Raw genomic sequence first — 14,415 nt, 5'->3', positions numbered from 1 at the left:
AGTCTATAGAACATTTTTTCCTCTCCTGCCGGCGGCACGTTGCTCTCCGTAGAATTTACTTGGAGGTCCCCCTCGCTCGGCTTGGTTTTCCTCTATCTATTCCGATTCTCTTATCCTTCGGGGCAAGCGCCAAGGGATATGCCCTGAAACCAGTGTTCGATTCTATTCACGATTATATTATTTCATCTGGTAGATTCCTCTGCTAGAATGTGAATTCACAACTTTTCTTTCTCCGTATTTTTTGTTTTGTACAAATTCTAGCTCTGCGTCCCAAAATTTTAGATTTAAATATACTCGGTTACCTGTATATGAGTGCGTTTGTATCCGCTATGCACCCTGGCCAATCCCCCGCCATGGGTATGTGCCATTCATCCCGAGGACATCATCATCATCATCATTATTGCTTGGCGGCACTCGATTTTCTCAGCAGCTTTTCCTCCGTGACGTATGGATGGATGGATGGATGGATAGGAGCGCCCCCTTTGAAACGGGGCGGTGGCAACCGCCACCATGCTCAGCCGTCCTTTCTTTTTTCCTTTTTTTTCTTTTTTCCCTTTCTCTTCTTTTTTTGCCGTGGTTTGGTGACGTCATGGCACCACGTGACGTGACGTCACCAAACTACGTGACGTCACGTCACGTGGTTTGGTGGCTGCCCGGCTGCGCCCAAGGGCTGAACTGAGCGATTGCAATATGCTACGCATAAAAGCCGTGCCTTATTTGAGAGGCATGCATAATAAATTTGAAAGAAAATGAGAGGCACTTTTGTATGAGGTAATATTTTTTTCCTGTAATCTATTAAGACCACTTAGTACGAGCCGCCGGCAATGCGCAGGAGCCTGCTGCGAGTTTGGCCCCACTGAATGCAAGATAGCGGGCACGCCTCGTAAGAGCATGGGGTCTATTATGTAAAGCTTTTTCTAGTACAGTGAGGTAGAATATTTTGAAAGAAAGGGAGTGTACAGAGGGGACAAATCGATAGCTGTTATTAGCTAGAGTAAAGCGATAACAACAGACTGTTAACTAACCGCGAATGAGCAGTAGGCTCCTATAAACGGCTGTCTGCAAGAATAATACATGCTGAGCAGGAGCTTCGGCTTTCAACACAAGAGAGAGTGCTAGAAAGGCATGCAGTTCAGAAGGAGTTTTTTGTCGATGAATATTTCACTAGTGCATGCGCTGCAGTGAAAAGAAGTCACCAGGAAATCAATCAAAACGTATCTTTTTATGTGACAGTGGAATCTTCAGGCAGCTTTGCATGCCCTATATGGGCACAAGCAGCCTTGTTCAGTTTCTTGGAGTGGGCATGGTATCCACCTTCGGGTATGGCAGCACGGCAGGCGGCGGGAATAAAAACCTGAACCCCGGAGGCGGCGGCGGTTCCAGCCCTGGCGGCAGCACTATACCGGGCGGGGGTGGTGGCCCCGCTGAAACACCGGCCGCACTATCAGCCGGAGGCGAAGGCGTGGGTTTCCACACCCCGGGCGTGCTCGCCCGCTTGGACTTTGGTGGTCCCGGCACGAACGGCTCTTCAAGGGACACCGTGTCGGCCTCGTAGCCCAGCTGCAGCGCCAGTTCCCGCTTTTCGCGCTCGACGGCCACGCGGCTAGCGTAGTCCTTGATGCCTGCCAGCGCCACTACCTGGCATGAGAACAGACAAAATAACAATTAGAAAGTTGAATTAAGAACTTGCTAGCACTTACAAGAAGTTAGGTGGATGGACCAAAATGCCTGGATTGAATCTGTTACATATGGCAGCTGCGTCTGCAGGCAACACTCGTACCTTAATTCCTCAATTTGTAAATTCTACATTGCTGTTGTGAGGGCAGCTTGTAGGCTACATTACGCTAATCATAGTAGTTAGTTATGGTAGCACAACATAGACGCTACTAATTAAGGAAGCAGTAACCCCTGGAAATTACTGTTCAGATATGCGCACGCTACACAAATTTTTTTCATTTCCAACTACATAAGACGGAGTAGTCTCTTATGTGGACGCATTAAAATTTAACGTGGTCTCAAAATTTGCGAATAACAACACCTCACAGCAGGCATCATAAAGACCGTTTTCTAATTATTACACCCTGGAAGACTCGAGTACCAGATTGGGGTCAATCTTTTGGCGAACAGAAAACGAGTGGGCATTTCTCACGACTGGGGATCGAACATAGCCCCTATTAATTGCGAGGTGCATGTTCTAACACAAGGTCCCCGTTCCTGTCCTAGGAAGTATACAGCTTAAACCAACTAATTATGTTATCAACTGCGAAACGTCTCCAGTCACGAATTACTACCCAATAGGATAAGTTAGAATAGAAGATCTTCCCGCCCAACACCCAATAAGCACTTTCTATAACGCCGTCATATGTTCGTAATATAACTCAGTAATATATCCTTAGATTATTAGTTTTAGCTTTTCGGCTCGCTTCTGTAACAAGAAGGCATTGTGTAAAAAATTGCCACTTGCTGGTTTCTAAACGCTTATTTTTTTTTTTAATTCAGTAGTCCAAACGTGCTCGTGGCGACATGCCTGAAGAACTATTTTACAACTATGCTCACAATTACGCTATTAATAATTTGTAATAATACAAAAATTGTACTACTGCTACTACTGTATTGCTATTGCGCTACAACTGCTACCAGTATCAAAGGCGGAGGTGTCCATGTTTAAAACTTCTCTGAGTTAATTTTTCCTGGCTGCATTCTGAGTAGCCAAGCAGCTCTTCGTAGAGTTGCTCACGTAACCTTCAGCTATTCTAGCCGCATCAAATACTTACACAAACCGACGCTGACTCAAAACAAGTGATAAGCAAGTTATGTGAGGCAGTGAGTGAAGCGGGCATTCAATTACTGACAGGTCCTGAATACAGCAGAAAGGCTGCGGTTACAATTAAAAGTGTAGTCCCGTCAGCGCGCCAAGCGATTTAAAACTGGCGACTGTTTTTCTCAAACGAACTGCCTTTTGAGTGACTTCAACTTTTATCGAAGGAATGTGCCTGTTTCGAAGGAGATCTACCTGGCAAAGGCTTTACCTGCAGTAGTTATCTGTGCAAAGATTGTGACATTTTTCTAATACGAAGAAGATAAAAGCAGGGTTGACCAATACGCAGATTAACCTGTCGTCGCGTACATTTTCTAACCGAAGATGCATAAACGGGTTCAATAACCCATGTAGGAAAAAAAATCGTGATTTCTAAAGCTTCGCGTCCTTAGAATGCTCTATTTCGAGGGCCGAAATTGACATTTCCACCCGTCTTGATGCGTCATCTTGTAATTTGCAAAATGCCTTCATGACTGAGGCAATAGTACAGAATCGCTAATGTACAGTGGCGCTGGCACCCTGGTGCGCTCCTATGTCAAGCTGTTATAGTATACCGTACTGTTTTGAAGGCCACATAACGAAACGCACGAAGAGTAAGCAGCTTCTTTCTCAGGCGTATCTATCGAATGTAGACGTTGTAAGTACTGTCACGTGAACTTGCGACGCGGTATGCAATCAACTTAGAGCTGTATTTGGAAGTCGAAGTTCGCTTTAACACTTAATATGACTGAATATATGTTTTTACTATGAGGGTGCCAAGAAAATGATCACGTGTTACACGAAAACCTCTAAAGCTTGCTCTTTAAACGCCTTTGGTAGCACTGTATTTAATTGACACGTCCTATTAGGGTCAGCTGTCGTTAGTTAACATCATGGGATGTTACTTTATAGAGCTCTCACCGCACCGAACGCCGCCGCTTGTCAGGCAATTCTTTGATTGAGAAATAAAGTCCAAGTTGGCCGACCCCGAAATTTTAGCGCCCTAAAATTTAGCCAGGCAGGAAAATACGTACCCAGATAGGATGGCGAGGTAAGCACAGTGCTTTGTTTTCGCATAGAATTACAGGGAGTCCTTCTCTTTCAAATACACCTTGTCCTGTGGCAAAGTCCCCGCCGGTTCCTTAAAAACGGCTAGTGTCAATTAGCAGCATTATACATTAAGAAAAAAACACCGCAATATACTTCCTTCCGTTTCAAAGTTGCAAACAACGGAAATGGTTACCATTAAGGTTAAGCCGGGGGCAGACCAGGGAGAATATTATTGCTAGGAAAAACTCTACAGCTTTTTTAACATCTGCAGTTCAAGAAAACATGTCCTTCCTAAAGGCGGTCCGTTTAGTGTTTTTTTTTAAATTATAATACTGCTCCAAATGTATACAAAAAGAAACAGCATCGTTGTCTGGATACTTGAGACCTGAGGCTGCCTGCACTTCTTAATAAGTCTGCCTTGAGATGTTCCAACCAGTATGTTTTCTTATTTCCCACCGAGGCGCAGCCAATTAGAATAGGTATTAAGGCTAAATAACAACTTTTCAGAGAAAAACCTCAGGTCTTCACCATTCTCTCCTACATATACAGCTATTTACAATATAGATGTTATATTTTTTTGTTACATTCGCGTTTAGATGGCAGAGCATTACAGAGTGGAGTGTTCAACACATCAAAAAGTGTGGTGAATAAAATTATGTACCACTTTCAGCGGCATAAAAAGGAAATAATTATGGAGACCAAACATAAGTGAAAACAACTGCAAAGACGCTCTTTGTGAAAGTAGATTTTTGAACTAGTCGGTTTGACATTTCCTATGAAAAGTTACACGCCGGTAAATGCTGGTGAGCAGAAGTGCCCATTTACGTACCTTGAATATGAGTCGAAATAGGACATACAGCAATAGGACCGATGTTTGTTCTTCCTGAAAAAAAAAGAAGTGAATAGGTTGCATATAAGCGCTGAAATGCAGCGCGTATAATTATTCTCTCTAATTCATTCCCTCTAAAGTAAGTATACTTACTTAGTGTTTCTTATAAAACAAACAACGGCGTGCAGCACATACACTAGTGTAGATATATTGGTTGGTTGGTTAATTGGGGTTTTACGTCCCAAGGCAACTCAGGCTATGAGGGACGCCGTAGTGAAGGGCTTCGGAAATTTCGACCACCTGTCGCCGAACAACCATAGATACAAGGGGCATATTATCTTTAAGATAACCGGTCGCCTGCGAAAACTACTCTAGTTATTTTGGTTTTTATAATTTTTTTGCTTGAAAGAACATGATAGAGGTAATTCCGGAAAAGCTAAGTTCATGTCCCTGCAGCTCTAACAGCGTAATACGTTTTAGAGCCCAGTGAGCATCATCAAGGAAGGATAATTTTACTTATACGAACAGATTTGTATTAATAAAGCAAATTTATTTCTGCCCTGAAATCTCGAAGAACTGAGGCTGTCCCAAAGTGAACCCGACTCTTGCGTATGCACCGAATCTTTTATTGCATTTGCTAGAGTGTACCGGAGAATTTGCTTGCACTAGAGTATCTTTCCAGCCTGTCAACGACAGGAGGCCCTGCTAATACCGATATAAGGCTGCACATGTGTCAGTAGCAAGTCATACTTTTCTAGGATCAATCCATGATGCTACCGAGGTCTAAAGGCCATTTGCAGAAGCATTTGGTATGTGTACTGTTAGAGGCCTTATCTAAGACCCGAGAATGGAAACCGAAGCTGATACTTTGTTTATTCGGTGGAGGCTTGCGACCACGCATGTGAAAACGAGTGTGAAGAATACACTATAGTTTGTGTTTCATAAAATTAGATGCCTGCTGAGACTCTGCATCGGTTTAATTGCATGATTTTAGCATGGCATGATGATTTTGTTGCTGATAGTGTGTATGTTCTAGGATTATACTAAGCCAAAATGTCGACAACAGTTTTTAACCAGGGCACATTGGTATTAAATTTGTAAAGCTCTACTCTGGTTATGATATCCACAAGGGATGCAAAACAGCATGCTTCAATACTTTCCGTCACAACTAGAGTAGCGCGTTCAAGAAGTTAAGCAGGCAAAACCAGCCAAGCCCATTCGCCGCTTTACCGGCTCTTTGATCATGTGAGTCGCGAAATTGCTTTCACCACCAATGTATTGAAGTCCAGCAATCTAATTACAGCTGCGTCAGTTGAGCCAGATAGTTGAGAACATGATGCTAAAGAAACTGCTGCAGAGCATCAAAAACAGCCAATTTCTCAGCTCATAAGCTACGCTACAATCTCTTGGTCTCCCATAGACTGGGCGGGGATCATGTTCGGATTTGGATTATTTTTCGATCTAAAAAAGTTAAAGAATTCTTTGCCTCAGAGGCTCCATGTAACCTTCAAACCTCTGACGACCAACTTACGGTAAGTCGATGGGCATCGTGGTCGACAATGGTTGACTGGTAGTCCACGACCTGCGCACCACATACAAAAATCAATTTAACAGTTGTGGGAAGAAAGGTATACAAAAGTGCTAGGTGTACGGATAAAAGTGCTCAATTTCATGTTATATTCCGAACAGTTCAAGAGGCCTTTTGAAAGATTGCGGTCAGCAGTTTTTCTTTCACAAAAATCAAATAAGTTCTTTGACCTTAACTGCCTAACTAGGCGGCTCTCGAACAAGTGGATATCACGAGCCACGCATAGAAACAAGGCGAAAACAGATGTAGTTGATCCTCCTGTTCTTTTCTTCTTGCCCGCTAATATACACAGCCACAACTGGCCCGACCTTTGGTCAGTCGGAGCAATCTGCTAGTTGTTCATTCTGAGAAGACAATTATAGCACTAAGTGAAAAGAACAGTGGCTAGACCAGGAATGCGCTTGGAAAACAGCGACTCTAATATCCCATAAATTAACAGCGACTGGCACACTTTTCTTACGCATGAATACCTAAGAACGAAATGCGCCATAAACTAGCACTCCATGAGCCCACGAAATGATATATGACATCAGACCATCTTCATCAAAGCTTTCCGCTTGGAGTGCACCATTTCATTTCCACTTCTTCATGATCACCGCGCGCTTCATGAATTCGCTCCTTCATGAAATAAGAACTTTAATCCTCCTTTTTAAAGCCTTCAGGAACAGAACCTTTTACCATTTGAATTGATTGACACCTGCAAACTCAGTAATAACATTTCGAAGAGCTTGGACGCCAATAACAATTATCTGCTTCCAGCAGCCCGTACTAATTACGGCAAAAAAAAAAGAATTTTTTCCGCATTATTAGTGTGGATGAAGTTGCCTGCTAACGCGGAACTTTCGAAATCTTTGCTTATTTTTAAGGGTGAACTAATAACACGCTGTATGGCCTGAGCGAGACTTACCGCTGATGGTGCTTAACGCATACTGCACTGGTCAAGCTTTCTTTTATTTTCATCCTGGCCGCGGCGGGCGAATTTCGATGGAGGCGAAATTCTAGAGGCCCGTGTACTGTGTGATGTCAGTGCACGTTAAAGGACCACAGGTGGTCGAGATTTCCGCAGCCCTTCACTACGGCATCCCTCATAGCCTGGAATCTTTAGGATGTTGAACCCTAATAAACCAAACCAAACCGTTCTTTTATTTCCGGTCGTGCGAATTTTTTTCCTCCTCTAACTGTACACTCCAGCTGTTGTTTTGTTGTTTGCATTTCATTGCTTTTAATTAGAGATAGGAGGTCCCCAAGCAGACTTCATGCTCTGGAATATCCTTCTGAATATTCACTGAAGTATATTATTTCCAAAAAAAAATAAATCTTATCCATCTTTCTGGAATGACGTATGAAGTTAGATTAAGTTAGGAATTTATTTTGACCGCGCAACCAAATCTCGAAGAAAACAAGATATATCTTCCCGAAACATGATTAAACCTAAAGCGTGAAACTAAACGTTGAACGTGCATCATGCGCCAAGCTACAGTATCTGAATCCACCGTCATTACTAAATAGGCCCCATCTGCCTCCCGTGCCATCCTACCATGGTAGACGAATGACCAAGTTCGCAAGTAGCCTTGTGCACTGGTTAGCTGTGCGATAACTTAGGAAAGAAAGCTAGAGCTAATAGTAGACCAGTCAGCATGGAGCTGGACTCGTCAGTTGTAACCCAACCGACGAGCGGCTCTGGTGTGGTAAAGATCCCTAGGCTGGGAAAAGGGACGTGTGTGCGAAGGCGTTAAACTCCTTCTCGCTGACTTCACCGGTAAGCAATACTCTTCCTTTCATACCTGTTCTTCTGGGATCCGCATGGCTTCGGTCTGGTTGTCCCAAGAACCTGCCTCGGTGGTTACGGTCGCCGCGGCTGTCAGCGGTGACGGGAACATGGTCTCCGTGCCAAGCCTTTGGATGGATTTGCCGTACACCTGTCAGAACCGAAGAGGCGACGAGTGGGGCAGATAATTTAGTTTTTTTTTTCTTTTGGCTTCCGCCTTTGCACGCTCATCTTTTCAAAACTTCTGAAACTTCTCACGCCTTGGATATAATTAATGATCGATAATATGAGAGCATGCGACAAAGAGAAAGAAGGATGTGAGACCAGTTCACAGGCACAGTAATCCTCATAGGCAGCAAAGCGATACGGCACCGGATAGCCTAAAATTTCCTTCGTACAGATTACAAGTACAAAAATGTATACTTGCATGTAGACTGCTGTCTGTTGGCGCGCTGATTTCTACAGGCTCGGGTGTCCTGGCGAGGCCCTAAAAGCGTTAAAATAATTAAATATTCAGCAGACACTGCATAATCTGAAACACACATGCCTAGTTTACGAAACCGCTTTGATTAGGTTTATGTTCAGGGCCTTTAACGCTCCAAAGCGACTGAGGCTATGAGTGACGCCGAAGTGGAGGGCTCCGGATAATTTCGAGTACCTGGGGTTCGTTTAAGGGCACTGAAATCGCACAGTACACGGGCCGGAAAGATTTTGCCTCCACTGATAGGCGACCACCGTGGTTGGCATCGAAGCGGCGTCTTTCGGGCTAGCAGCCGAGCGCAATTACCACTGAGGCAGCGCGGTGGCCGATACCGCTATGATGCAGAGCAAAGAAAGCTTAATGCGAAAACGACTGCTCGGTTCTGGGTACAGATCATTCACCTGAACTAATGACACGCCCATTCGAGCGCACTTAGCAAAAAGTGTAGTCTAAAAATTGCAAGAGATCCGCATATTTCAGTTATTTCGTTCAAAGCGCGAGTGTTCTAGGCTAGTGTACTAGTGTACTGAGGGATTCATGCTCGGTGCCACTGCAGAAGAAACGCCACATACTTCCCTTTAAGCGTAATGTAACGAGTGCTGACCTTTTTATTTAAATGAAAGGCGTTTCAGCATTTCTACGGACAAAAGCGGCTTTTAATTATAACAGCAATCGTTGGCGCTAGACACTTTCCCCGCCGTGAACACTCCAGACCATAATAGTTTCCATGAAATCCTTGACCTCATAATTTTCTGCATTGCGCGCATTCAATGAAGGCGCTGTGTAGCCTATGCGTTATAATGGCGCCTCTTGACATAATTTTATTGGTGGTCAGAAACTATGGATAAGACGCACGCGCAGCCTTCTTCATACGTATCCTGAGCGATGTCTGGTTGTCTTCGCGTTAGAGCCGCGAGTGTATGTGCACTGTTGTCGTTACTGTGGTTCGCACGTATTCGCTGACAGGCGTTTCTCAGAATAACTAATGTTTGCTTTGGACAGCTTGTGTCTAGGCTCAAAATTTGAAGAGTAGCGCAATGTTGTCATAACGGCACAGCAATAAGTCAGAAATGCGATATCAAAAAATTCCGCTGTTAGGTTACTATAAACTTTGATCTGTGCGCTCTGCGGTCCCTCGTAGGCCTGCGCCCCACCATGTATTTGAAATAACGGTAACGAAGGAAGGAAGATAAAGGTGTCTTACGTCCATGAAGCTCATGTTTCCCGAGGCTATTCCGATTGCGGCGTCGAAGGAACTGTCGATGATGCCCCACGTCCATGCGCTAAGTATCAGTTGAGGCTCCTGCTGCAAGGACAATGGTTTGAGCCGTTTTTTTGTTTTTTTTTCTATTTTGACACAAAACGTGCCATTTTGATGTAAAGAGCGGTAATTTGGCCAACATGATGTCTAATGTATGGTTTAACGCAGTGAAGAGACAAATAGGTAATTGACTTCATCCTCGACAAGATAGAGACATTTAGGTCAATAATTGAATAAGAACTATATATATAGCTTGACGACGAACTCGTAATGCAACTGCTACCCGCCTTCATAGAAGCAGGGGAAAATATATGTAAAAAGCTACATCGTGAATGTTTCGGTCTTTGTGGTAACAACAAAAATATCCGACTTTCTTTGGACTGCCGAGACAAAGTGACAACAATCAGTTCTCCACTACTCGACTAAAAGTTGCACTCTGCGGTCCACTTGAGTCAAAAACGCGAAGTCTACATGTGCCTCATTTTCATTGGCCGGTAGATTGACAGTGGAAATCTCCATTGTGACGAATCACAAGGAGCTGACGTGATTTTGGATTGGTGAGGGATTGAATTTCTTCCACTTGAATTTCTTCAAATTACCTGAACTAGCCGCGGAAGCTATCGTACTGCTGTAGCTTTGCTGGGAATGCGACTTTGTCGCTAGAACTAATGCGCGTTTTCGTTTTCAGTGGAACCAAGAAAAAAATTAAACAGCAGCGAACACTTACGCTATCGACGCCCACATAAAGGACAAAATCGAACGCAATGCTGATGGCTGCGAAAGCACCCACGAAGATATTCCCGTCTCTGCGAGTCACTGTGTGTTGTAGGAAGAAAAGAAGAAAAAAAAGCTTCTTCATACAAGGAAACAAATCCTCCTTGTATAGAAATTATAATCTCAAACCAAAGAGTAAATAATAAGAAATATGAACACCGTCATTAGCGCGACTTTGATGCACACGAAATAGCTTGAACGCATTGCGGAAATAAATTTAAAGCACTTTGTGGTTCTACAGAGCGTCTGTTTTGCCAAACAAAGCGATGTGCTACTAGGAGCTACAACATGACACCCTGGCTCATGTACCGCCGCATAATAAAATTCAATAGGCAGCCGCGACCACAGGCGCTTAGGTTAACCAACGCGCAATCGAACCCATAGTCTCCTGACACAGATGCTCACAAAATCAAAATGAATCAGATTTTCTTTTCGCCCATTGTGAGGCCGCATGTGATCCGGGTTGTGATGCTGGGCATCTTAGTAGCACTCCGCCGTATTTTTTTTATTTTTTATGTGTTCACGAAAACACCTCGCTAATCTTCGTTTGCTTGCTTGTGAAGATAATTTTTTCTTTGTCACATAATCATGCGACAATTAACTGCGTGAAAATGTTTTTGCCCAGGTGCTGCTATCTGCATTTGGTTACTTCCAATACATGCCGGGCTTCGTAAAATTCAAACTTTAATCAATGGTATTTCTTGGATGAAAAAGGTATGAGGTGAAATAAATTATAGCTGTCATCTTCATTCCGTCAGCGCAAACAGAAGATTAGCATTTTCTGTTTGTACAAGCAATTTGAGCCTTCTATGTTACATGATAGTGTCTTATATAACCAATACATCGAACAACCTGAGCTTCAATGCAGCACAAGCACAGTGTCCCAGTTTGCTGTCTTCTGCACCTTCTACCTCAGATTCATTGTCTCTCAGTAGTACATCTTTGTCTTCCACTTTTACATGTACTGCTTCTGCATTTTCGGTAATTTCTACTTCAACGTATATACTAGTGGAACTGGGGCTTTTGGCACAGCGGAAAGGTGCGAGATTAAGTACAATGCTAAAAAAAGTGACAGCGCTGTTAAGAAAACGCTCCTTCAAGCTTAATTTTGGCAGAAGCAAGTCTCTAAGGCCAAAAATTTTCATTTCAGGACCTGCAAAAAATGGAAAACTGCATTTATTCTTATAGTGACGGCAAAGATACCACGATGCAGTGCTCACTCTCTATTGTGTTTGAAAACAGGCAGGGAACCTGAGGTGCAACCTCTCGAAGCCCCAAAGGGGGTAGTGGGAGTGAAAGCTATAAGGGACGGCCGTGGAGGGCTGCACCGCCAAGCACAAGGGCGTTTAGGGATTCCGCCTCTACGACAATGCGGGCCAGATTTGGATCCCATGACTTTTGGATCAGTAGCCAAGCGTGGTAGCTAGCAAGTCAGAGGGGCGATTTAGTAAACAAAAAAAGTTAGAACTTAGGCCTGCTGAAGCCTACGGTTAGGCAATAAATAAAGTGAGAACATGTATACTCGCGGCGAATGTGACGCAGAGCGCTGTTCGGCGACAAAACTGTTCTCATACCTTAGGCGCGGACAATTAGGAGGGGATCTATAGATAGGCCACAAAATACCCCTGTTTCACTCGAATATAAGCTTGGGAAACCTTCATAATAAATTCACATGATGCGTGCCAAACTTTGAGTAGACGGAGCATGCTCTGTTTAATTTTGCCGTCATCTGTACAGCTGTAGTCTACTTGGTTTGTGCTTTCACAAGCTTCTTTGTCTTTGTGAAAAACGCCGAAAAGCATGAAAGGGCGAAAAGTGGAGCAGAAATTAAAATTTTCAATAATTATAATATAGTTACTGAGGACTTTCTGAGTAGTGGGCTTAAAAAATAATTTCATTTACTTTTTCTCATTGGAGGACACCATGCACGTCCGAAAGATTTAATTTTTTGACGAAGGTTTTTTCGCGAATGAGTCGAAAACACCTGTGCGTCTAGAAAGCGCAAATATTTGTTTAAAAAAAGCTCTAGCGATATGAGGCTGACTTCCCGCTTTGAATGTGTACCGGAGATCGGCACTTATTTTGGCACACGGAAGATCTCTTGATTACAGTCTTGCGAATTACCTTTATTCAGTTCAATGGGTCATTTTAGTTAATTTACCGCACGTAACAATCGCAGATGCCTTGCACACAGTTGTTAAAACGACTAAGGTGCTTTAATTCGCATAGAGCTCTGCTGCATTTTGTCATATTAGTTTCATTTTTTGAGACGAATAATACACCTCAAGCGCAGCGGCCGCAATTTTGAAGCGGGAATCCCTGTACTTCGTAGCCCCCAGTGGGCGACCCTTAAATTTTCTGCGGTCCATCTTGGTCCACCAGTCAGCAAGTGGAGAAAAAATCTTTTCTCAGGAAAAGCCAAGAGATTGGAATAGCGACATTTCATGCGCGCTTTTCGCGTGCCCTTTCACACTGATTGAGCTACACTCCAGGTTCATCGATTGGCTTGCAACGAATGGCTACACAGCGCTCATACTGGACGTCGTTCTCTGGGGTCTCACGGCGCAGTGAACGTGGCAGATACAAACTGACCTGCAATGAATTAAATGGTTGTCGACAAAGTTATGCCTTTGGACTTGCCTTCGCCCGTTGTAGCTTCAGCGTACACTATAATGCTGTCGTTAAAACGAGCTAACAACTCCTCTAGCAGTAGTGTACCGCGCATCTTGCAGCTATCAAAGCGGTACTGAGTAATATGCTGTTTTTATTCAAATAACAAAGCGTTTGAAATATTAATAACTGAATTTAATTGTTGGATTACAGCAAATTGTTCAGAATGAAATGGTGGCGAAAATGAGTTCTGCCGCCATTGATAATCTGTGACAGCTCTGCGCCCTGTATGAATTTATACTGCCGCTTTGCAGCATACACTCACTGTATTTGTCAAGGTTCTTGACGTCGGGCATCACGTTCTCGATGTTGTCCCTTAGCCGCTGAGCCTCGGCGGGTAGCAAGTCGTGGTATCGCATGAACAGGTAGACCAAGTTAAACATGTTAATGCACTGGGAAGGAAGAAAACAGAAGGCAGTGCACATTTCCATGGTTGGAGCGGGAAGCCGGCAACGAGACAAGAGTGAGGAGTTACATCACATGACAACAGAGGGGAATTACACCACATGAATAGTGCATGAAGACAGAGCACAAAACGCAGGGATCGCAAAAAACGATGGCGTCTAGTCGGTTCCCCCCAAAAAATAAGAATAAAATACAACTTCCAAGGTGCCTAGCTATCAAGTTAAGGAAAAGGTGAAAGAATTGGCTTCGAAAGCAGACCGCGCTTCTAAGCTACAGCAGTGCTCTTCTAACAGTTGAGCTGCGGCCAAAAAGACCCGTGATGTGCTTTATGAAAAGAGCAACGATATACGTACAAAACAGAAAGCGGCGAGAGCCTTGATCGTGCCTGGAGTGTTGGTGAAGCACATATTTGGAGCTGAAACGTAGAACGTGACGGGATTAAAGAAAACGTCTGAAAGGTGTGCCGATTAATCACCAATCTACAAAAGCCGACGATGCCTTTTCAATCCTGCTGTTTCTCATTAGGGGAGAAGATCCGCAATATATCTTGAATTTGGCACAAAACGTGGCTATCTCAAAGAATATTTCTGTTATACAAGGCAGAAAAGAGCGCTCACCGCAGTAGCATCAGACAGAACCCGCTGCCAAGCTTCTTCTTCTTTAACAATCCGCGAGCGACGCTTCGCCACGCGACAAAATTCTTCGTTTTTGCTTCGCCTGTGGATCGCTTTATTTTTTAAAGAGAAACTTTTACTTGGCTCTTATGGATTGATATGATATCAAACAGCCTCG

At 43.7% G+C, this 14,415-nt stretch overlaps 1 protein-coding gene across 1 annotated transcript; it reads right to left on the bottom strand.

Moving 5' to 3' along the window:
* Positions 1–1,284: 1,284 nt before the first annotated feature.
* Positions 1,285–14,030, bottom strand: LOC149371596 (uncharacterized). The gene is made up of 9 exons (XM_089580666.1): positions 13,977–14,030; positions 13,484–13,610; positions 10,502–10,590; positions 9,718–9,819; positions 8,460–8,519; positions 8,049–8,183; positions 6,208–6,258; positions 4,677–4,730; positions 1,285–1,638 (listed from the first exon to the last, which is right to left on the bottom strand). The coding sequence occupies exons 1-9, from the start codon at positions 14,028–14,030 to the stop codon at positions 1,285–1,287; spliced, it is 1,026 nt and encodes a 341-aa protein (XP_089436792.1).
* Between the last annotated feature and the right edge of the window lie 385 nt (positions 14,031–14,415).

This window comes from Amblyomma mixtum, chromosome 1 (genome assembly GCF_055824585.1).
Source record: "Amblyomma mixtum isolate Tamu chromosome 1, ASM5582458v1, whole genome shotgun sequence".
Classification (NCBI taxonomy): domain Eukaryota; kingdom Metazoa; phylum Arthropoda; class Arachnida; order Ixodida; family Ixodidae; genus Amblyomma; species Amblyomma mixtum.
The sequence above is the reverse complement of the archived record's forward strand: the minus strand, read 5'-3'. Positions and strand labels throughout refer to the sequence as shown.

What these genes read in the sequence shown, in the direction of transcription:
- LOC149371596 (XM_089580666.1), bottom strand. Translation starts at nt 14,030, where the DNA reads ATGTGCTTCACCAACACTCCAGGCACGATCAAGGCTCTCGCCGCTTTC. An exon ending in TGCGGATCCCAGAAGAACAG is followed by an intron (nt 6,259 to 8,048) that starts GTATGAAAGGAA and finishes TGTGGTGCGCAG; the next exon opens with GTCGTGGACTACCAGTCAAC. An exon ending in TATTTCGACTCATATTCAAG is followed by an intron (nt 1,639 to 4,676) that starts GTACGTAAATGG and finishes TTCTCATGCCAG; the next exon opens with GTAGTGGCGCTGGCAGGCAT.